This window comes from Pelobates fuscus, chromosome 1 (genome assembly GCF_036172605.1).
Source record: "Pelobates fuscus isolate aPelFus1 chromosome 1, aPelFus1.pri, whole genome shotgun sequence".
In the NCBI taxonomy this organism is placed as follows: Eukaryota; Metazoa; Chordata; class Amphibia; order Anura; family Pelobatidae; genus Pelobates; species Pelobates fuscus.
In genome coordinates, this window is record NC_086317.1 from 328,879,008 (window position 1) to 328,905,301 (window position 26,294).

General features: G+C 37.4%; 1 protein-coding gene across 1 annotated transcript in view; it reads left to right on the forward strand.

The window, feature by feature from the left end:
• Positions 1-26,294, forward strand: part of NALF1 (NALCN channel auxiliary factor 1) — a 446,685-nt gene that overhangs the window by 410,092 nt on the left and 10,299 nt on the right. Inside the window, exon 2 of the mRNA XM_063459914.1 lies at positions 1,884-2,055. Coding sequence (XP_063315984.1) covers positions 1,884-2,055 — 172 coding nt within the window. The remainder of the gene's footprint in view (positions 1-1,883; positions 2,056-26,294) is intronic.

The following is a 26,294-nucleotide window of genomic DNA, read 5'->3' on the forward strand; positions in this document are numbered from 1 at the left end:
AATAGTTAAAATGTGTTTTTTTTGTTTTTTTTATCTGTTTCCTCAAGGCGGAATACATTTTTAAATTAATTATAATTGTAGGTTTTAATTACTGGGCCCTATAACCAATATAATGATATGAAATGGTTTACGTCTGCAGTGTCTTTTTAAAGGAACACTATAGTCACCTAAATTACTTTAGCTAAATAAAGCAGTTTTAGTGTATAGATCATTCCCCTGCAATTTCACTGCTCAATTCATTTAGGAGTTAAATCACTTTGTTTCTGTTTATGCAGCTCTAGCCACACCTCCCCTGGCTATGATTGACAGAGCCTGCATGAAAAAAAAAACTGGTTTCACTTTCAAACAGATGTAATTTACCTTAAATAATTGTATCTCAATTTCTAAATTAAACTTTAATCACATACAGGAGGCTCTTGCAGGGTCTAGCAAGCTATTAACATAGCAGGGGATAAGACAATCTTAATTAAACAGAACTTGCAATAAATAAAGCCTAAATAGGGCTCTCTTTACAGGAAGTGTTTATGGAAGGCTGTGCAAGTCACATGCAGGGAGGTGTGACTAGGGTTCATAAACAAAGGGATTTAACTCCTAAATGGCAGAGGATTGAGCAGTGAGGCTGCAGGGGCATGTTCTATACACCAAAACTGCTTCATTAAGCTAAGGTTGTTCAGGTGACTATAGTGTCCCTTTAAGTTTAAGTTTGTGGTTAGTTTACAATAAAATAAGCACATTTTCACAGTCCTACAGGAAAACTCCATTGATTTAAAAAAAAAAAAACAATTTAGTAGATATACCTTCGAAGAAAACATGCATGTATATTTTCCTGCATGAAAAAAATGCTTGCAACATCTGCACACCTGCTGTCTGCAGACTTTGCAAACCCTCGCCTTTTTCCCCCAACACATCCTTTCATCTGTGCTAAAAAACACATCTTTTCTATGCTTCTCAATATGCTGTCATGCAGCTCTTTGATAACAGCTGAGGCAGATGGGCGCTATCACAATGCTGCTTCCATTATCTCTGTGGAATGGTAGAGGAAGAAAACTATCCTTCCTGTCCAGTTGACCATCCTGGCTGTCTACACTAAATATAAATGTGCCGATTTCTATTGAAATCGACACTTTTATAAACTCTGCAGAGTCCCGGTATATAATGCTGACGTGATTTCCATGTGGAGTGTTCCTTTAAGATATTAGTCAAAATATTGTATTATGTTATCTGTAAAAAAAATTAAAACCCACAGTTTAATTTGAACTATATTGTTTTGCTTTGAAAGTAGACTACGTTTCTACTTATTTCCTTAATACCTTTCATACCTGAAAAACAAGAAAATTGCACACGGCTTTTCATTTTTGCAGGTTTTCTATTTGTTATTTTAATGTCATTGATAAAGACCTAAAAATATAAGGACCCAACTAATAATAACGTCAAAATAGCAGATAAGGTGATGCGTCATAGACATTTTACCATACATGCTGATAGCTCTTTAAGATGATTGACAACAGGAGTATATTTGAACAGGAAAAGTTAAAATATTTGGAAAACTGTGCTCCTAAAAAGAAGGTATTAAACATTTATTATTTATAATAGTCATAGTGTACAGATTTAAGCGCAAGTAAGAAATGTAACCTGCATACTGTGAAGGATCACCTAATCCTATTAAATGGATGATTGATTATATAACTCACTAATGTATTTATTACACTTCCATTTTATACATTCCAAACAATCACAGTCTTGTAATTTGTACCACTTGAAAGCAAACACATCTGTCTGGTACACCTGGATCTGAAGCATTTTGCAGTTAGTTACGCAAATATACTTGTGTTACATTAAAGAAAACAATCAAGTATATAATATTTTTCTCTCTCTTTCCTCAGACTGTCTACAAATCCTGGCTATGTTCCCAGTATTTTGAAGTCACGCAATCTGAATGCAGTAGCAAAATTCCTTGCAAGCAATACTGTTTGGAGGTACAAACAAGGTGTCCCTTTATATTACCAGATAATGATGATGTCGTCTATGGAGGACTGTCAAGCTTCATCTGTACAGGTACAGTGCACCTGGAAATCATTTCTAGCTAAGATAGAGTTTTAGAATTATTGTATTGTATTGCATTGTATATACTGTTTAATAATTGCACCATTGTTGTATTGCATTACATTAAAAAAGTTTTTGCTCTGATTAGAAATGTGTAAATTATCTTCAATGCAAACCTAAAACACTTTTCACTTTGTGCATGTTATATGTATATTATAAATTTGACTTTTTATGATACCTATTATCATTATTAATATTATTATTATTATAATTATTTAAGAATATCTACAATTCTTTTAATCACCCCCCCCCCTTTTCTTCGTATGACTTCATGTTTTCTATTAGTATTATCATATTTTGATGATTTTGCCTTAACTGCTTTAAAAGGGCACTATAGTCACCAAAACAACTTACCTTAATGAAGCAGTTTTGGTGTATAGGTCATGCCCCTGCAGTCTCACTGCTCAATTCTCTGCCATTTAGACAATAAATCACTGGGTTTCTTTTGTCCCTTTAAACTAAATACTTTTAAAGTCACACAATAAAAATGTGGCAGTTCCTCTGTAAGTAAAGGGAGTTACAGATGCCCTTTGTCTTTAAATCAAAATGAATAACAATGTTTGTTTGATCAGACATGATCAATGTCAACATTTGGAGGCAAATATATTATCTTAATATATAATTAAGCTAATTTACTATTTGCTAATACCAGTGCCTAACTGACTAGATAAAAGTCAATCGGCCCATAAAATCTGCCCTTTTAGAAGGACAGGCTTTGTTCTTGATTTTATTTTACTCAAGACAGTATTATGACTATCCTACACTTTTTAACTATTCTGCTGAGTGTGTGCCTACCATATGAAAGGATGTTCTTTCTAAAACTCTTAAAAATGTTTCCTGATGTTACCTATAATTTCTCTGCCTCCGGTTCCTCTTCTATTTGCTCTCTTTGCACTGTAGAGAACATCACTATTTTGTACTTTGCTAAAGCCCTAGAGATCCTCCCAGGTTGTCGCATGACCTCAATACTTCTGTTCTCCAAACTTCATATAAGTAACAAGCCTAAAGAATGGAGAAATGCCAAGCTGTGCACTATTTTTATATTGTATATATTTTTTAAATTTAATTATATCCCTTTAATAAGAAGAATATTCTAATATTATACAAGAACAAACGAGTTTTAATTGGCATATCTCAGAACCCCATAGCCATTAAAGTCAGTGTGATGTATATTTTAAACATAGGAAATAATATATATATAATTTTATTTGTATATCTTTATAAGAAAAAGAAACCTTACCTTCTTATATTATACTAGAGCAAAAGATTAAAAAAACAACGGCACGTTTCAAAATGGCATTAGGAATTCAGATTTCTTCTGGTGTCTAACATTAGTAGGAACTTACATCTCATGATATGTGTGAACAGTGTAAAGCCATATTGTCAGTTAACAATATATATATATTTGTATAGTGGGAAAAAGAGAGTCCCATAGCGATGTCAATCTTACTAAAGAAAACTTAACCTTATAAAAAATATATTATCAGAGACAACAACATTCTTTAAGGAAATGACAAAAAATGTCTGAGAAAGGTCATGTGTCTAGTTGTGTTGAGGAATACTATTACAGAGATGTATGTCACATGACTTTGAGTGACAGATCAGCTCAAATGTGCACATACATTTTTAATTAGCCAGGGATTCCATGACTATTGTTGTGTGTTCTATTACTGGATGTCTCTTGTAAAAGACATTAAACAACAGTTTTCCAAGAGCTGCCATGGCATAAGAATTATCTGCATGTTTAAGCTAAAATGAAAAAGCTCTAATGAAACAGAAGGGGGTATTTTTATGAACAAATGCAAACAAACTAACCCTTAACATGACACACACTGGATCGGCAGCAACATTCTAATAAGGCTGTTTAAAACATAAGCAAATATGCCCAGCATTCAAACTACTACATGACTTTGGCAAATGAGCTTACACTTTCATCATTGTTACGATGGCACCAAAGGTCTGTTATTTAAATGAACATATGAATTTGGAATAGAGTCTTGGTAACTGGTTTTGTTTTATATTGCATACAGTTGCAAGAAAAAGTATGTGAACCCTTTGGAATGATATGGATTTCTGCACAAATTGGTCATAAAATGTCATCTGATCATCATCTAAGTCACAACAATAGACAATCACAGTCTGCTTAAACTAATAACACACAAAGAATAAAATAATGCCGTGTTTTATTGAACACACCATGTAAACATTCACAGTGCAGGTGGAAAAAGTATGTGAACCCTTGGATAACTGGTTGAACCTCCTTTGGCAGCAATAACTTCAACCAAACGTTTCCTGTAGTTACAGATCAGACGTGCACAACGGTCAGGAGTAATTCTTGACCATTCCTCTTTACAGAACTGTTTCAGTTCAGCAATATTCTTGGGATGTCTGGTGTGAATCACTTTCTTGAGGTCATGCCACAGCATCTCAATCGGATTGAGGTCAGGACTCTGACTGGGCCTCTTCAGAAGGCGTATTTTCTTCTGTTTAAGCCATTCTGTTGTTGATTTACTTCTATGCTTTGGGTCATTGTCCTGTTGCAACACCCATCTTCTGTTGAGCTTTAGCTGATAGACAGATGGCCTTAAGTTCTCCTGCAAAATGTCTTGATAAACTTGGGAATTCATTTTTCCTTCGATGATAGCAATCCGTCCAGGCCCTGTTGCAGCAAAGCAGCCCCAAACAATGATGCCCCAACCACCATACTTCACAGTTGGGATGAGGTTTTGATGTTGGTGTGCTGTGCCTCATTTTCACCACACATAGTGTTGTGTGTTTCTTCCAAACAACTCAACTTTGGTTTCATCTGTCCACAGAATATTTTGCCAGTACTGCTGTGGAACATCCAGGTGCTCTTGTGCAAACTGTAAACTTGCAGCAATGTTTTGTTTGGACAGCAGTGGCTTCCTCTGTGGTATCCTCCCATGAAATCCATTCTTGTTTAGTGTTTTACATATTGTAGATTCGCTAACAGGGATGTTAGCATTTGCCTGTGACTTTTGTAAGTCTTTAGCTGACACTCTAGGATTCTTCTTCACCTCATTGAGCAGTCTGCGCTGTGCTCTTGCAGTCATCTTTACAGGACGGCCACTCCTAGGGAGAGTAGCAGCAGTGCTGAACTTTCTCCATTTATAGACAATTTGTCTTACCATGGACTGATGAACAGCAAGGCTTTTGGAGATACTTTTATAACCCTTTCCAGCTTTATGCAAGTCAACAATTCTTAATCGTAGGTCTTCTGCGAGCTCTTTTGTGCGAGGCAACATTCACATCAGGCAATGCTTCTTGTGAAAAGCAAACCCATAACTGGTGTGTGTTTTTTATAGGGCAGCTGTAACCAACACCTCCAACCTCATCTCATTGATTGGACTCCAGTTGGCTGACATCTCACTTCAATCAGCTCTTGGAGATGTCATTAGTCTAGGGGTTCACACACTTTTCCCACCTGCACTGTGAATGTTTACATGGTGTGTTCAATAAAAATATGGCAACATTTCATTCTTTGTGTGTTATTAGTTTAAGCAGACTGTGATTGTCTATTGTTGTGACTTAGATGATGATCAGATCACATTTTAAGACCAATTTGTGCAGAAATCCATATCATTCCAAAGGGTTCACATACTTTTTCTTGCAACTGTATGTATTTGGGCAGACTACTATAGGTATTACTGGCCAATAGTAGTAGAGGTCTAGCCTCGTTTTTTTTTTAGAAATTATTAGAAGCAAAACAGAGTAAATTGTTTTTAATCTTTTTATTTTTTTTAATGTTCTTTATATTTTATTCATACTTTATATAAGGCATGTATACACATTGGGTACCAAAGGACCATCCTATCTAGCCTTAAATATAGCATTTATGGGTGCAAATGAAGAGAGAGTATTAAATTACGCTGGAACAAACACATAAAAAAGTTCCAAAAATACCTTTGTCCCAGTGTATGGAACCTTAGGAAGGCCCAGGTATTAAAGGGACACTGTAGGCATCCAGACCACTTCTGCCCATTGGAGTGGTCTGGGTGCCAACTCCCACTACCCTTAACCCTGCAAGTGTACTTATTGCAGTTTTTTATAAACTGCAATAATTACCTTGCAGGGTTAAGTCCTCCCCTAGTGGCTGTCTACTAGACAGCCACTAGAGGGCACTTCCTGCTCCATAGCACAGGTTTTCTGTGCTAGAGCTTCGCTGGATGTCATCATGCTGTATGAGGACCTCCAGAGTCACTCAATTCCCCATAGGAAAGCATTGAAAGCATTTTTAATGCTTTCCTATGGAGAGCTCTAATGCGCGTGTGCGTCATTGCCCCGCATGTCTCCTCAGCCAACGGGCGGGATCAGTCTCGCCCACCAGATGACGTAAGGAAGAGGAGGAGCGGCGGCGAGCAGAAACCACCGCCGAGGGACATCTCAGGTAAGTGACTGAAGGGATTTTCACCCCTTCAGCAACCGGGGATTGGTGGTGGGAGGGAGAGGGGACCTGCAGTGCCAGGAAAACGGATTGTTTTCCTGGCACTGGAGTGTCCCTTTAAGTGCAGTAAGTTAATCTTGCTGTCCACTATCTCAAACAGATTCCTAGAGGCAATCTTCCCTGTCACCATCATCGCAATTGGCATGGTCTCAAAGAGTGTCAGTCTCTTAAGGGATGTGTTTTCTTACTGGAAATAAGTTCAACTTCTCCTATTCCAAAAACCTTAGATATATGTAGGATAATAGTGTTTTTTTTTTTGTTTTTGTTTTTTAATCTTTTATTAGTTTGAATCAATGACGGCTAATGAAATTTTAAGATATTGGTTCCTTGTCCCCCATGACTTTTATGGGCTCTAACCATTCAATCCCATGAGATACCATGTTCAAAACCAGCTGCATCTCTAGTCATCAATGAAGGGGAGAATGGAACATGTAGATTTAACCAATATGCTTTTTCTAGCACAATTCTCAGTAGTCCTTACAATGCCAAAATATACATTTTTTCGACAAAAACTGCATGTGCCTGTCCCTAGGGACCTGTCTCCATTGTTTAGATTAATCCAGCATTGTCAAAGATGCCACGGAATCTTGATTTATTATTTATTATACCCAACTTCACAGTCTAGTCAATATACCCAACGTCAGAGTCTAATGGATAAGGTAAGAGAACATACACATTTTCATTCCAGAAGCAGCAGGAACTTATACAAAACATGGAACCACAAGATGTGGAATCCTTGGATATATAATCATATATGTGGGTTTAGCCCACTATATCTCTATTAGCCTCTACTCTAAAGAACAACAGGGCTGCAGGGTTATCCCACTCTTTTCCAGTTATTATCTGTCACACCTACCCATAGAAAAAGTGGAAGATAAAGAGTGTTACTGTCTAAGGTTAACTAAGGGCTCCACATTGCTTATTATATATTTTCAGAGAGGGGTTGGACCTTCCCCAGTTAATGTGACAGTTCAGATTCCTTCCTGTAGGTATGTTTGTTGTATCTATGGGAATAAAAAAAATGCCCATTGGGAGCGTAGTGCATATTTTACAATACAACAACATGTCATTCATTGTAGTAAATTTTAGTTTTATAGTAAATTAATTTTGTTTCTTGTTCACAGTCTTGGTTTTCACACTGTCCTTAACCCCTTAACGCCGTTACGGCGTTCTATGCCGTCGCGGCTTTAACCCCTTAAGGACACATGACGTGTGTGACACTTCATGATTCCCTTTTATTCCAGAAGTTTGGTCCTTAAGGGGTTAAAGGGCTTTAAAGCCGTTGCGACGGCATAGAACGCCGTAACGGCTTAAGCCCCCTGGAGATCGAAGGTACTCACCTCCGCCGCGATCCTCTTCTGGAGGGCTGCCTAACAGCCCAGGCAGCCCTCCCCGGCAAATGCTATAGCTGTGGATCTGCCAGCAGGGGGGCTGTCTAAAATATCAGACAGTCCTCCTGCTGGTAGGAAGAATAAAAAAATAATTAGACATGTTTAAAAATAAATTGAAGCGAGAGACAACAGTATTGAAGCGAGAGACAACAGTATTATAGCGAGAGACAACAGTATTATAGCGAGATACAACAGTATTATAGCGAGATACAACAGTATTAAAGCGAGAGATAACAGTAGAGATAACAGTATTAAAGCGAGAGATAACAATAGAGATAACAATATTAAAGCGAGAGCTAACAGTAATAATGCGAGAGAATGCAGTATTCAAGCGAGAGATAACAGTATTTAGCCATAGCATGTTACTATATATAAAATGAGGTAGATAATCATAGGAGACTTTGTTCATATGTTATGTCGACCCTCTTTTGTGCAACTCTTGAACGTCTCCCTCTCTTTTTTCTGTACCCCCATAATCATATGCCTCAACAAAAATAAAGAATTAAAAAAAAATAAATAAAAAAAAAAAAATTAAAAGTATTTTTATATATATAATATATGTATATATATTATATATATAATATATATACATATTATATCTATGTAATGTCATACGTAATGTATTTTAATATTAATGTAAGTATATATATTAGTATTAAAATACACTTAGAATGACGTTACATATATATAATATGTATATATATTATATATATAATAGATGTATAAACATATATTATACATATATACGTATAATTACAATAATAAATAAATAAAATAATAAAATAAATAAATAAAATATTGAAATAAAATTTAAAATAAATTATATATTAATATGTAATTTCATTCTAACTGTATTTTGTTATTAATATATATATATATATTGGTAACAAAATACACTTAGAATGACATTCTATATATATCTATCTATATATAAAATACAAATAACCGCAAATATATATATAGAGATAAATACATATAATTACATAAAAGATTACATTAGTATACACGTAGAATTTAAATACCTATAATTGCATATATATTAAAATTCTACGTGTATATTTAAGTAATCTTTTAACATAATTATGGCATTTCATTAATTAAAATTTGATTGACATGCCTGACAACACAGGGAGAAAGTGCAGAGAATTTAATTCGCAAGCACTATATTTGACCCTGTAACTCTCCAAGACAACATAAAACCTGTACATAAGGGGTACTGTTTTACTTGGGAGACTTCGCTGAACTCAAATATTAGTGTTTAAAACTGGTAAATTGTATTACAACTATGATATTTTAAGTAAAAGTGATTTTTTTGCATTTTTTTTTACAAACAAACGGCACTTTTATGGACTATATTATTGTTGTAATATGTTTTACTGTTTTAAAACACTAATATTTGTGTTTAGTGAAGTCTCCCGAGAATAACAGTACCCCCCATGTACAGGTTTTATGGTGTTTTGGAAAGTTAGAGAGTCACATATAAGGCTTGCATTTCATTTTTTGGACATTGAAATTAGCCAGATTAGTTATGTTGCCTTTGAGACCGTATGGTAGCCCAGGAATGAGAACTACCCCCTTGATGGCATACCATTTGCAAAAGTAGACAACCCAAGGTATTGCAAATGGGGTATGTCCAGTCATTTTTAGTAGCCACTTAGTCACAAACACTGGCTAAATATTAGTTGTTTTGCTTTTTTCACACAAAAACAAATATGAACGCTAACTTTGGCCAGTGTTTGTGACTAAGTGGCTACTAAAAAAGACTAAACATACCCCACGTTCAATACCTTGGGTTGTCTACTTTTTCAAATGGTATGTCATTATGGGGGTAATTCTCAATCCTGGGCTACCACACCATCTCAAAGGTAACATTACTAATCTGGCAAATTTCAATTTGAAAATGGAACGTTCTATATTTGACCCTGTAACTTTCCAAAACACCATAAAACCTGTTAATGGGGGGTACTCGTGAGACAACGCTGATTACAAATATGTGCATTTTTTTGCAGTTGGACAGCTGTTTTGTTGTAAATGCAACTCATCAGCATGAGGTTGGTTACTGGCTTGCTATTGAGGCTTGGCAGTACTTGCGAAGCAAATACTAAGAAAGTTATGGTGGGGGAAAAATTGTGATTGAAAACCTCTTCCACCTGAAGTCAGACGATAGTCAATACAATGTTAAACAAAGATCTATATGCCTACCCAGAATCCTTTGCAGTAGTAACATCACTGCATATTTGTGATTTCTGTGGGAAAAGCAGGTCTTATGGCTTGACTGATGTGCAGATCTTTGTTTAACATTGTAGTGGTAGTTTCTGCTCTGCTTAGCTTACTATCCTTGATGCTGCAGTTGGGATGTACTTGTAATACAATAAATTATGAGAGTTTTGTTTGTCAGGGAAAATGTAAAAAACAAGAAGTGAAGCATCTAGCTTAGCTATTACAAATTGTAGTACAAATTGTAAAATGATTATACAAGAGAAGCGGATTCCTTCTTCCAACATCTCTAAAGCGATGGACAGATGTTCTAATAGATGACTGACACGATATTTCATTATAGACTTTTCAAAAGTTTGAAGAATTAATCTATCCCAAGCAGGTTGGAAGCTGCATTAAAGGCAATAGAGGTCCTACAGCTTATTAATAAATATCCCTATTTTCCAAATGTTCACATTATTTTAATTATTTTAAAGTATAATAATTTCCAAATATCTAAATATAAGCAGATCAAAGAATATAAATAGTCAAACCTACTATACAACAAATGTATTTCTTTAATTTGTATTTATATATATATATATATATATATATATAAAAATGCAAATTAAAGAAAATGTTCATTTACTTTTCAAAATACCAACTATAAACATCATTCCATAAAAGGCGAGTTTAACCCCTTAAGGACAGAGCTTCAGAAGCTTGTCTTTCACTTAATGACAACGGCATTTTTTGCATTTTTTGCTATTTGCGTTCAACTGCAATTTGCATTTTACTAATTTATTGCACCGACACATATTATATACCGTTTTTTAAAGGACAGAAAGGGCTTTAATTTGATGTAACACATATATATATAAATGCTTATTTATTATAAAAAAAAAACACAGAAATATGCAAAAAATATGAATTTTTGTGTGTTTTTTTTTACAGTTTTTGCAATAATAATGTGTACATAATTAGTGCAGGTTAAGGAAAGTAATTAGAAATAAATTAATTTAGTTGTTCTGAATTACAGAATATATAATGTGTCTGGGATTTTAAGTTGTTTTTGGTAGTTACAGGTCACAAAGCACAAGGAGTAAAATAAACTTTTTATGTGGAGCGATTTTAGAATTTGGTATGTTTGTCTTGTAAGCCTAATAGCCTTAAAAGAAAACAAAATTGCCAAACAAAAGTATATATTTATATAAAGTAGACACCACAGGCTATTTACCTAAGGTTGTTTTGACACTTTCTACGTAGCCATTTTACCGCCAACCTCAGCTAAATATTGGAGTAAAATTGTGTTTTTTGGGGGTTTTCGCACACAAACTTATAACAAAGAACTTCTCATGTGTATTTTGTAAAGTTGGTGTGTGCTATTCCTGTACAAAGTTTTATTATGTATTCAGTTACTTCTTCTGAGTACAACGGTACCCCCATTGTATGTCTTTGGCACTATTTCGTGAAGCTACAGTGCCATATAGGAGACCTGTCCTTTTCAGTATTCACAGTAGAATTTTGAGAGACGGATTTAATGAGCCTATGCTTCCATTTGGGGTATTATAACAGTTTGACTGTTCAAAAAACCCCACAAAGGCCTACCATTTGTAAAAGTAGACACTCCAGGGTATCTCATAAGGTGCATATTGTGCCTTAACATGCCCCCATTTTTTTACCATTACATGCCAAAGTATGTGGTAAAAAATAATTTTGTGCATTTTTTACATACGGATTGCATTTTTGCTGGGCATTTTGTATATTTCATATGTGCCACTAAGTTCAAACCCCCCAAATTATGCTAAGCTAAGTCTTCTGAATAAAAGGACACCCCCATTGTATGTCTATGGCACTATTTCGTGAAGCTACAGTGCCATACAGGAGACCTGTCCTTTTCAGTATTCACAGTAGAATTTTGAGAGACGGATTTAATGAGCCTATGCTTCCATTTGGGGTATTATAACAGTTTGACTGTTCAAAAACACCCCACAAAGGCCTACCATTTGTAAAAGTAGACACTCCAGGGTATCTCATAAGGTGCATATTGTGCCTTAACATGCCCCCAATTTTTTACCATTACATGCCAAAGTATGTGGTAAAAAATTATTTTGTGCATATTTTACTTACGGATTGCATTTTTGCTGGGCCTTTTGTATATTTCATGTGTTCCACTAAGTTCAAACCCCCCAAATTATGCTCAGCTAAGTCTTCTGAGTAAAAGGACACCCCCATTGTATGTCTATGGCACTATTTTGTGAAGCTACAGTGCCATATAGGAGACCAAGCCATATCAGTTTTGACCGAACTTTGAATTTTGACTCCGGGCCTATGTGCAATTTCCAAGCATCTTTGCAGGTTTTACATTCTAACTACCCCACAAAGGCCTACCATTTCTTAAAGTAGACACCCCAGGGTATTTCAAAAGGCATATTTTGAACCTTAGCATGGGATCATTTTTCCGCTAGCGTGTACCAGGTGTAGTGGTTATAAGCGTTTTTTTCTGCCTTTTTGACACACAAAGTGAGTTTGCACAGTATATTTTGCAAACCATATGTGTACTACCACTGTATAATACTTCATATTTTCCTCAGCTATGTCTGCTGAGTACAAAAATACCCCCGTATGTACCTTTGCCAGGTATATGTGGACATCGGAGGGGCACATTTGGGACACAGCCATTCCATTTTTTTTTTCAAACTTTACATTTTTACGCTGTGCCCATGTCCCATTTTAGAGTATTTTACCAGGCTATATAATCCTAATACCCCATAAAGCCATACCATTTCTTAAAGAAGACATCCCAGGGTATTTCAAAAGGCATATTTTGAACCTTAGCGTGGGATCATTTTTCCGCTAGCTTGTACCAGGTGTAGTGGTAATAAGCGTTTTTTCTGCCTTTTTGACACACAAAGTGAGTTTGCACAGTATATTTTGCAAACCTTATGTGTACTACCACTGTATAATACTTCATATGTTGCTCAGCTATGTCTGCTGAGTACAAAAATACCCCCGTATGTACCTTTGCCAGGTATATGTGGACATCGGAGGGGCACATTTGGGACACAGACATTCCATTTTTTTTCAAACTTTACATTTTTACATTTTTACGCTGTGCCCATGTCCCATTTTAGAGTATTTTACCAGGCTATATAAACCAAATACCCCATAAAGCCATACCATTTCTTAAAGAAAGACATCCCAGGGTATTTCCCAGGGTATTTCAAAAGGCATATTTTGAACCTTAGCGTGGGATCATTTTTCCGCTAGCTTGTACCAGGTGTAGTGGTAATGAGCGTAATTAAATGTATTTTTTTACTTTTTAAAACTTTTTTTACTTTTTAAAACTATTTTTTAAACTTTTGTTTTGCTTATTAATTTTTTTAAAGTTTCCTAAACTTTCGTAAAACTTTTTTTACAGACTTAACATTTTTCTAAGCTTTTTTTTTACGTTAACCCCTAACTAGCAGTAAGCAGCAATAACAGTAAATTCCCCATTTACCCATAACTCCCACCTACCCCAGCTAGCAAAATATTTAATTATACAATATTTAAATTAGTTAATTAAATAAATTTAACCCCTGAGGGTTAAAAAATAAATAAAAGTTAATCGTCAGGGTTAAAAAAAAATTAGATCACAGTATAATACTGTGATCTGTATTTTGATCACTGTAGGCAGTGATCGACTGGCAGGGAAGGGGTTAATTTTTATTTGGACTGGGTAAAGGGTTTATTGTTTTAATTTTTTACTTAAACGTTATTAAAACTTTTTTTAACTTAATTTTTTAACTTTTTAAAGCTTATTTTTAAACTTTTTTTAACATTAACCCCTAGTTAGCCTAATACTAAATCCCCCAATTCCCCACTAACTTCCACCCTCCCCAGCTAGCTAAATTTATAATTTTAAAATATTTAAATTAATTAATAAAAGAAATTGAACCCCTGAGGGTTAAAAAAAAAAGGAATTAACCCTCAGGGGTTAAAAAAAAAATCAGATCTTAGTAAAATGTAATCCCTGCCAATTGATCACTGTAGTCAGTGATCAATTGGCAGGGAAGGGGTTAATTTTTTATTAAAATGGGTAATGGCGGGGTAAAGGGGGGTGGGATTTTAATTTGACTATGTTTTCTTTCCACCAGGGGGCAGGATCACTGAAGATCCGTCTCCCTGCACTTCACAGTGAACCCGGAAGTGCAGGGAGGCGGAGGTGAGTATACTGAGCACATGTGCCCGCTCTGGCATGCTGTCAGAGCGGGCACATGTACTGGGGCAGCCGGATCCGGTGCTCCCGGTCTGCCTCTAATGCAGAGGCAGACCGGAGCACCATTAACCCCACGATCGCCGCGATTGCGGCGATCTGGGGTTAATTTTAACGGGTGACGGACGAGGTCCGTCACTCGTCATTAACGCATTCCCCTGAGTGACGGACCTCGTCCGTCACTCGTCGCTAAGGGGTTAAAATTGGAGGGGTTCAATAATTTTATAAGGTGCAGAAAACTATGATGTTATAAATAAATATATGTATTTATAATATTAGAGTGTCCATTTAAAGCCATCTTTATTAGCTTATAACTCTGCCTTATAACAGATAGAGATTAGATTTTCTTTATATTATCTATTTTGTTCAAGTTCCTGCTGAAATATGTAACCTCTGAAAAGGACTTTCAATTTAGGCAGTGACGCATTCAATTTTATGTAGAAGGTTTAATGCAATAATGCATTAAAACCACAATGCACCTTGTAAAATAAATGCTAATATGATTAATCCAATTAACAAAACTTTGGAGATGGTCTTATACAAGTAAGTTATTTGCTTACAATAAAGCATAAAAAGATAACATAGAGAATACATAGCATAAAACCATAAATAATAATTCAAATACAGAATGTAACCATGAAGCACTCAGACACAAGTGCAATATGATTTGGGCATACCCAGGCTTGTGGTCCCTTTTGGCCTTCTCAAATATAGAAACTTGCATCATAGGATCTCTTGTATAGTTCTTCGTGTAGATATCTTCTGAATACACAGAACTCTGTATGCCTTACAATGTCTTATATGGAAGCTGATAGAGTTATATCCACCAATGCTGTCCTCCAACCAATTTCATCTGTGTCAGACTTATTTTGGGAAGGAGATGCTTAATTTTCTTTTCTTTAAATCAAAGTTTAAATTTGTCCTTAATTGACGAGACCCAACAAAGAGGGCATTGTTGGGAAGATCATTGGTAAGAACCTAAAATATGGCATTGGACTGCAGATGTGTTGATATATATATTTCATGTACTCATGCTTGGTATCTCCACAAATAAATATGAACAATGTCACTAAATTAAAACTTATTTATTATACATGCAAAAAAGAAAATATGCTTCCAAAACAAATTAAATGGGAAGCTTTAATATTACCATTACGAAGTGGAACCTTCCATCCAAATAAAAATAATACTGAATAATGAAAGTAAAAATAATGAAAATGAAAAATACATGACGATTTCTGCATGGCTGCATGAAGATATATATTTACATGTATCTGGCTCAATGTCATATTCTAGGTTCTTAACTTCCTAAAAATTGCATCAATTAAGGACAAAATTAAACTTAACTTCAGGCTACAAAAAGCAGTTAGAGGACAGCACTCGTGGCCATAGAACTATCCTTACGCTCTCACATAAAGATTGTTGGATGGATCAGTAGAGTTTTGTGGATCCACAAGATACATGCAACAGCTGCATTTTCTGCAAAAAGGTCAACACTGGAGCATTGGTTCTTAATTTTCCTTAATTTGAGGGAATCGGAAGAGGCTATAACTGTCTATACAAATCTGCCCTATTTGATTTATACTGTAACTATTCCATATTAAATATATATTTTTAATTAGATTTTTTTACATTTATGTTATGTATTATGTGTTTTCTTTTTGTGCTATGTATTGAACAGTGGATAAAAAATAGCAAGCTCATATATACATATTGCTAAACACTACAGTGGCAAATATTATTGAGATACCAGAAGAAAAAACAATATGGTTCACAATTAAAATGTGCATTGCATATGTTTGCCACAACTCAGATGTACCCCATGTTTAGAATTCTGACCACACATTTCGGAAAGATAAATCACATCAGTTTATTTCTCACTGTTAGAGCAGAAAATATCTCAGATTAAAAATGGACAAATGCCCTGATGTACCAATAAAATACATTCGCTTTTCATTGTTCAGGATAATCTACTCAGTTTAATCAGAATAATCTATTCAGTTTTTGAAAATAAATAAATAAACATAGTATAACCTGATAATAATCTATAAAGTTACAACAATGTACACATGTGCATTTATTAGTTCATAAAATAATGTAGCTGAATTATTAATACGTTATAAATATATAATTATGTGAAAGTAAAATGTTTTTTTCTAATTGTAAAACTAAATTAAGACTGAACTATTAAGATTTTATGTTATTGAATTAAAACATTAAAAATGGCTGTAATATTGTTTATAAAACAATGACTAAATTAACTTAAAAACATATATTTATTTTTTCTGATGTAATGACTAATTTGTCAGACTGCAAAGTTGTAATTCTTTATTTCACAATAAACAACCTAGTGGAGATAACATGTAACCAGCACCTTCTAGTGGTCAAACAAATTATTACACTTTACCAAAATTTGAAGGATCACTCACTGATCAGTCACAACATTAAAACCACCTGCCTAATATCATGTAGGTCCGTCTCGTGTTGCCAAAAAAGCTCTGATGCATTAAGGCATGGAATCCACAAGATTTTTGGACATTTCCTATTGTATATGGCACCAAAACATTAACAGCAGATACTTTAAGTCCTGCAAGATGCAAGGTGGGCCCCCATGGATCGGATTTGTTTTTCCAGCACATCCCACAGATGCTCAATCGGATTGAGATATGGAGAATTTGGAGTCAAAGGCAGGGTGAATTATCCTGCTGACAGAGGCCATTGCCAGTAGGGAACACCATTACCATAAAGTGATGTATGTGTTCTGCAACAATCTCTAGGTAGGTGGTACGTGTCAAAGTAACATTCAAATGAATGTCAGAACCCAGTGCCTCTGTAAGTCTTCCTTCTCCTCATAGTGCATCCTACTTCCATCTCTTCTTCAGGTAAATTACACACATGTACTCAGCAATCCACCAGATATGAAAGGAAACTTTATTTATGAGACTAAGCAACCTTCTTCCATTGCCCCATTGGACCAGTTCTGACACTCATGTCCCCAATGAAGGCGCTTTCGGCGGTGGTTATTAAGGGCATTCTGACTGGTCTGCAGCTACATAGCTCCATACGAAACAAACTATGATACACTGTGTGTTCTAACACCTGTTTAACATGGCCGGCATTATGTTTTTCAGCAATTTGAGCTACCAAAGTATTTCTGTGTGATTGAACCAGATGGACTAGCCTTCGCTGCTCACATACATTAGTTGTCCTTTCTTGTACCACATTTGGTAGGTACTATCTATCATCTTTCCCTGAATATAAGACTGTATCTTAAATTAATTTTTCCCACGAAAAATGCACTAGGACTTATATTCGGGGGATGTCTTATTTCGGGGAAAAACGGTAGCAAACATAGACCAGTTCACTAGGGCATGGAATCACGCAAATCTATGTTCATGGAAACTTGCCCAAACATTAGCTTACTCATGAATTGAATCCCGTAAATCTTTGCTCGGGGAAACGTCCACGAACATAGATTAGCGAACTAGCGACAAAGGCTTATATTTGGGGTAGGGTTCCTGGTATTTTTTTGGTTTGATGACCTAGCCCTCTAGTGATCCGTATTTGGCCCTTGCCCTGTTTCCAACACTTGAAATTCAAGAACTCACTGTTCACTTGCTGCTTAATATATCACACCCCTTGAAAGATGCCATTGTAACAATATAATGCAATACAATGTTATTCACTTCACCTGTCAGTGGTTTTAATGTTCTGTCCGATCAGTGTATTTTTTTACTTAAAAAATTACTAATCTCTCTTGCATGTTTTTTTTTCTTATAAATTCTTTATTTTTTCATGCTCGAAAAATGCAAAGAGGCAAACAATGCCACAACAGTTATTGCCAGCTCATCGGTCAACATTGAAAAACAATTGTTTGGCATATCTGGACATGGCACATTTTATGCTATATTGTAGATTGGTTGAGAGTGACAGCAACATATCAGTTACTAGGTAGGGCATACGCATCATTAAGTCTTAATAACTGTACTGACAGTTTTATGTTGGGGTCTCAAGCTTATATGAAAATAGATCTTGTCTAACGTATAATAACAGGGTTGAACACTTTGCTGAAGTTGCATAATTTGCAAGACTGAGTATAAACATAAAGTAAACTGGCGTTTCGTGTTTAAAATAAAAAGATGTGGTTGGCATCGATGAGGTCATATGTTGATGTAACACGTATTATGCTTAGTTAGTGTACGAAAGGGAATAACGAAATAACAACATTAAACTATTGCCGTTCAATAAGGAGATTTTAAAGACGTTTGCGCGGTGTCATAGCTTCATTAGGTGGTCCAAGGGTGCCTATGGAGAGATGCCTTCCTTAGGATTACCAAGGAGGCTGAGTGTGCCCTCACTAGTGTTGGTTGGCTGTTTTGGTGGTGTGAACTGTCATGAGTTAGGTAGGCTGGCTGCCGGTGCCTTATCGGTTTGAAGGTGACCGTGACAGTTGTATTTGGGTAGGTTATGTGGGAACGGTTGGGTGGATACCCGGTGTGGTCTGCCAACGCCATGGGGAATCAATTGTTAGGATGTGCATACACACTGGGTATAGTTAGAGGGTGTATAGGGTGGCCATGCTGATCAAGGGGATTACCCCTCAGCAAGGGGGGGCGTGATGCTGCGGTCTTGCCTGGGGTAAGGTGTAGTTCTGGGCCTGGGCTTATAGAATGTGGGTTCGTACACATCTACATGCCTCAGGAGGTGTCTGCTTGTATGTTGCTGGGTACGCACTTATACATGGCTACGCCATGGGGAATCAATTGTTAACGCCATGGGGAATCAATTGTTAGGATGTGCATACACACTGGGTATAGTTAGAGGGTGTATAGGGTGGCCATGCTGATCAAGGGGATTACCCCTCAGCAAGGGGGGGCGTGATGCTGCGGTCTTGCCTGGGGTAAGGTGTAGTTCTGGGCCTGGGCTTATAGAATGTGGGTTCGTACACATCTACATGCCTCAGGAGGTGTCTGCTTGTATGTTGCTGGGTACGCACTTATACATGGCTAGCAGCTATAAAATGCTTAAGGGACAGTTGAAAACTAAGAACATTATAAACTAACAAATAACTTGGTTGGTCTGCAAATAAAAAAAGCAATTTTGTAAAGGAGGAGGCAGTCCTGGCCCTGCAGGCCTTCTGGGTCACCTCAGGAGGCAACTGTCATGGATTTCTGGGGGACGAACAGGATCGCTGTGGCAGGGTTCCAGGTTGTGTCGGGGCCTTGGGTACTGTCGGCCTGGCAGTGGTCAGAGAGTCCGGTGGGAGACCCAGGGTGTGTAGGAGCCCCATGACACCTTGAAGATCTTGGATGGGATAGATGGTGTCGTTGTGATGAACTTGTAGTGTGCAGGGTGATGTTGTGCAATCGGAGTGCGGCTGTGATGGGCTGGAGGGTGCGATGCCACACCATTGTGCTCCCAGACAGGTCTACGTAAAATGAGAGTGTCATGGTCTTAAACGAGTATGCAGAATGGTGCCGCACTGCCTGTCTCTGCTCCTTTGAAACCGGATCAGCAGATCTCTAGGAGTCGAGGATGGTGCTTTGACTGGCTTCGGTAGGAGTGCCATCAGGAGTCTTCTCACCAGATGTGGTAGTTCTGCATCAGGTATTTCTTTAGGTACTTCCCTTATCTTGATATTTAAGCTTAGTTTTTAATCCTATATTGCTGCGAATCTTATTTCAGTACTGGCTTGTTGTTGCTGTAGCTCGCCCACCTCCTGTTGGAGGAGCGCAGTGTGCTGCGTATTTTAATGGGGTTCTTGCCCCAGTGTTCCTAGTCGGCCCATCAGGTCATGCAGGTCTTGGCATAGCTGGGCCATATCAGCCCGTATTGTGCGCTGGAGGCCCGCCAGCAGTTGCTTGATGACCGCTGTGGTTACTGGGGCCAAGTCTGATGAGGGAGGAGGCGACCTGGGGTTCGGCAATAGAGGTAACTGCTCCTCCACTGCCTCTGTGGAGAAATCCTGATGTCTGAGCCATTGTCCATGAAGGCGGCCATCTTGGGATCGCCTGTTTTATTTTAATTTAATTTGATATAAAAAAACTTTAAATTCACCTTTATTTCAGTGTAATAACGTACTCCTCACCGCAATCCACTCCTCCTTTGGTAAAGTTATCTGATGAGTTTTGTCTGATTAAATTGTTTTTATAAAGAAGTATTTAGGACACACAGTGTCTCATTGCATCAGAAGCTCCTAACGGCTATTTGTCTGACAGCCACTATGAGGCATGAACTTTGCAAAATTTAACAACACTGTGTGATTTATAAGGCTGCAGGGGTGGCGTTTATGCCCCCAAAGTATTTCAACAAAATGAAAGTATTTTAGTGTTTACACTTTCCCTTTAACTTATATATGTAGAAACATCTACACATACATCTACTGATGTCGATAAAATGTCATACAATGTATCCAGTGTCTGGCTAGATTAAATATTAATTTAAATTAACATTTAGAGACATATCCACAAAAGGTTGAGTGGGAGAACCTTTATAAAATATTATATTTTGCTTTGTTTTGATGGTCATTGCTTGAAAAATGACACATGCAGCTTTTACTACATCAGGTCCACAATGCTCCTCCATGAGGAGCATCGAATTACCCCCTTAAAGACCAAACTTCTGGAATAAAAGGGAATCATGACATGTCACACATGTCATGTGTCCTTTAAACCATCGCTTTTAAGAGTCCCTGCCTCTGTTCTGGAATGAGATAAGTAAAACTTTTAATTTACTATTTTTTATTGCAAAGGTGAAGGGAAGGATATATAAGGTTTATATAAGTAGGCACTGGACTGGGTATAATAGTGTTAGGAATACAGGTTTGTATTCCCAATGCTACAGTGTTCCTTTAACATTTAAATGCACTTTTAATTAACTTTTAATTCTCACATTAGGAAATAATCCTGTTGGTGTCATAATAGATTTCTAAAATATGTTAGGCTTAAGATTGGGCATAGACATGACACAGCGCAGGGTTTTGGGAGGAGTTTGAGTTAATATATGTAGGAAGAACAATAAACGTCATACTTGGTTTGACGTTTCTGGTCTTTTTGCCCACCAGCAAAGGGATACTATAGTGCCAGGAATACAAAGCTGTATTCCTGGCACTACAGCTCCCTTTGCCTCACCCCTCCCTCATGCCCCCCCCCCCCCCACCCCGCGCCACTGTGAATGAAGGGTTAAAATGAATGTACATACCTGGTCTCAGTGCCGATGTCCCTTGGTGCTGGGACGCGACTCCACAATCTCTGACGTCCCTCAAAAAGTAGCAGCTAATGCACATGCGCGACAAGTACGTGCGCGCATTAAGCCTCCCCATAGGAAAGCAATGAATCAATTCTTTCCTATGAGGCTATAGCTGACACTAGATGTCCTCTTGCAGAGCGTGAGGATGTCCAGCGTCAATTAGCATACCAAAACTCTGTTAGGATCCAGGAAGCGCCTCTATCGGGTTTCTGGTAGACAGCCACTGAAGGCAGACTTAGTGCTGCAATGTAAACATTGCAGTTTCTCTAGAACTGCAATGTTTTACATTGCAGCACTAAACGCAACAGGGACACAGCACCCAGACCATTTTAATAAGCCGAAGTGGTCTGGGTGCCTATAGTGTCCTTTTAAATAATTAGTTCCTCTTGGTGGTCATCAGAAGTGGAAAGGAATACCACAATTCATAGTTCCACACATTACAAATACCCTGTGGAGTGCAAAGCAAACTACATAGGTAGTCACAAGAATGATAAGAACAATCAGAATCAATGCAGGGATCTATTAGTTGCCATCGAAGAGAAGAAAGGTAGTAACTGCAGGATACTGTAAAGCAATGCTTGCACATTCTATGTAGTAATGAAACTGACAGAGACCATGACAGTAACACCAATAACATTTATACTACTCGACTTGTTACCTCTCACACAATAAATGTTTTTTCTGCTATTTACCTGAGCCATGACAACTGTTAGATGTACAATTCCACGTGAAGGGTGAGAAATTCTTAAAGGACCAAATAAAGGAGAGTTTATTTCTTTATATTTATCTTCTATTCAACCCATAATAAAGATCCTGGATAGAACTGAGATACTGTGGTATAAAAAAAGTTACTTTAGTGAAAAGTGCACCGTGATTACCATTAAATCTCTGTTAGCAAGAGTTGTCTTATCGACTTGCACAAGGTCATTTTCTTGTACAAATGAAATAGACTGAAAATAATAGTCACTTATTAAGGTAGTGTCATTTTCTCGATAGATTCTATTTCGTTCTTGTAATATGCAGTGAAGTTAAACATTAAGTCAGAATATGCTTTCCTATTTCTAGAAGCCTCTATGCATGTGTTAAAATTGTTTAAAGTTCTTCATGGTGCCACAATCTTCTCTCTTCATCTTCCTATAAATATCTCCTAAAGTGATTAGGAGCAAGGCCAGTGTCCTGTCACAGCTAATGCAATGAGAGAAAATTGTGGCAGCACAGGAAATTGTTACTGCCCAGACTCATTGACTATTTATACTGTAAGGAGTCACTGCTCGTTAAAAAGATGAATCAAAACTATGTTGTAGAAGTTGTAAATGTATTTTTTTAAATTCATATGGTACTTTAGCAAACCAGCAAACCAGCAATAGAAGCAGACATGCATTTTAGAATTGACAATTTTAGTCATAATATTGTAAAACATATTTGTGCCGGAAAACTATTTTTATGGTTTGATCCTTTAATGCCAAAATGATCTTCCATGTGATTATGAAACAAATAGTGCATCAGGTTATTTTACATTAAAAAGAGACTGTTTCTGTGGGTACTGAGGATTTTCTGTGGGTACTGATAAGACGCAGATACCTGTGGTTCCACTACTGAGATTGCAATAAGTTGTCCCACACTGACCAATTTGAAGTTACTTTAAAATGGGGGTCAACAACCTATGGATACTAGGCCTTAACAGGCCTGACCCCAGCACAACATTGAATCGTTACTACAGAAACATAGAATGTGACGGCAGATAAAAGCCATTCGGCCCATCTAGTCCGCCCATTTTTTTGTCTCTTATATCTAGTATAGCTTTATGCCTATCCTACACATGCTTAAACTCCCTGACTGTGTTAACCTCTACCACTTTAGCTGGAAGTCTATTCCATGCATCCACAACCCTCTCAGTAAAGTATTACTCCCTGATATTACTGATATTACAGTCATCAAAACAAAAGGCATACTGCCCAAGACCTTGCAGCAGCTGCTGCCAGACCAGCAATAGAAAAAATGCATGGAGCACAGTTTTACACAAAACTCTGGGCATCTCATTATTGTATTTTGTTTGGATGGACAACGCTGAGTAAAAATTGCAATATTCCTACCAGATTGGCAATTTTCATATTTACTAACGCCAATTCTAGTCAAAATTCGGTTAACCTGACCAAATCTGCACCACTTGGCTCAGGGATTTGGTGTCAACTTGCATTCTCATTACAGATCCCACAAATCCTATTGGAGTCCAACATTTAAAAAAACACTGATTGAAAGGTTAACTCCATCTTTGGAAGCATCATTAGGGTCTCATTATTCAGCCAAGGCTGGAAATGTCAATTATGTGTATATTTGGCTTCCGTAGTCAATAAGCACAGGAAGCTGGTGACAAATAGCTGTCCATGAAAAAAAAATGCTTAGAATAAACTGTTAATAATCAGAATGCACATTATCAAATTATCATTCATTTGATTTTTGCAAAAGAAAGATAATTATAAGAATTATTTTACTTCTGGCTGCTGGTGCTGCAAATAGCTAGAAAACCTTGGTGTGAGAGTTAAGTGATATGGCAGCTGGCCAGTTCCTGCTAGTTAACTTCCATTTTTGAAGTGTTAAAAAAAAAATAAAAAAAAATTACCACACCCATATTAATATGGGGAGACTTAAACTTACCTTATGCCGATACCCGCCATGTATAGGGTGGAGGCATGTAAACAAAATATAGAGTGCCATGAGCTGATCATCTTTAATAAAACTAATGATTAAAACAGCTATATTACATGCAGACGGAGCAATGGAATTACTGGGGGAGGATCTGGTACACAATTCCAAAATTAGTTTGGACTTTTAAAATCCAGGATTACGTTTTAAACATCCTGGTAAGGTTTTCAGTCCTCTGGCATAGTGAGTGCTGCTAAAATAAAGATACAATTCTGGCTAGAATTGCCAAATCCATTATTTTATAGAGTAAAGATATGTAGGTTTTTTATTGTTAGATGCATGAGCAGTGTGCACTCCCAGCACTCCCTGCATAGTCCTGATAGGAGTCCTGAGAGCCGGCCAGGTTGCTTGTCAGATGGTGGGCCTGTCCCTTTTCGGGCGAGACCGCAGGTAACACTGCAACGCCCCGTCCAAACTCTGCTAACCTTTTATTAAAACAGCCATATCCCATGCAGATGGAGCAATGGAATTGCCCTCTGGCATAGTTATAGTCAAAATCACATAAAGTGTTTCATTTCAGCAAGCTAAGGAGACCTAGAATGTCCCTTTACAAATGAACAGACAAAATAGTAAAAGAGGAGTCTATTTTCTATTTTACCATTGTTGTCTGTTCACTATTTGGGGTTTAATTGTGATGTAATACATTGGACGGTTCTTTTTTATTCTAATTGATCCAGTAGTATTTTAATAGTTCCTCTAAGATTGCAACAGTTATTATCTGGCCAGTATCCAGCAAGTCATTTACCATAAAAATAACAAAGTCCTGTATTTACAGCAAAGTCTAATAATAAATCACTTCTTTTTATTAAAATCCCTTCATTGAGCCATCATCAGGCTCAAACTGGCCATCAGGCAAATGCCTGGTAGGTCACGGTGACTAAAAGCCAAGGCCGACACGTGAGATCAAAGAATGACATGCATAGTAAACGCAGACCTTGCTGCGGGCCGGCAGGGAAATTAAAGAATGAGGGGAGAGGAAAACCCTGGAGGCTGGTTATTACTCCCTCGAGTTGGCAGTTCAGAGCTTTGCCGCAAACTACCATATCACATGACAGTTCTTGTGAGAGGAGTGAACTCAGCCTGCAGCTGAATGAGCTGCAGGGTAGAGTCACTCACCACCACCGGACCACCAGGGCTTGCAATGTCTTCCTTCCTTTTTAAAGGTAAGAAGAAGAGGTGGGGATATAAAGTTACACACATCTTAACCCACCCCTCACACAGCGCAACCTTCACACACTACAACCCCGACACACAGCATACCTCACACACTGCACTTCTTAAAGACACTGCACCCCTATACACACACACTGCACCCCTATACATACACTGCACACAAACACATACTGCACCCACCCTGTAGCCCTCACACTTGCCGCACCCATACACATACTGCATCCCTACATTTACCACTCCCCTACACACACAAGACCCTCATAGACACTACATAACTTAAACACACTGCACCACCTACACAAACTAACACTATATCCCCAATACACATTCTGGATCCTCTCCACACACAAGATCACCTTTAGACACACACTGAACCACCTGCACTCACTTTGGATTTCCTGTGCACACTTTATATCCCCTGTACAGAACTTCACTTCATTCCCTAAACACGCACTCTCTTCAGTCCCTACACACCCTAAGCCACCTATGCACACATACACTAAAGCCCCTATGCACACACTTCCTGCATCCCTTGGCCCTTTTGTCCTCTAGTATGCCACTTTAGGAGACACCAGAGACAATGTACAATAAAACGCTGAACCAGCATGTCATAAAATTTGCTTTCACTGCATCGAGCAAATACAGGGCCTTTTTATCATGCAAAAGCTTTTCAGTAGGGCTCTGTGTATGGGCCGCCTTGAAAAAGCATTGCACTAACATATTACTTTAAGGGGGTGCGTGCTGGTCGTGCTTGTCA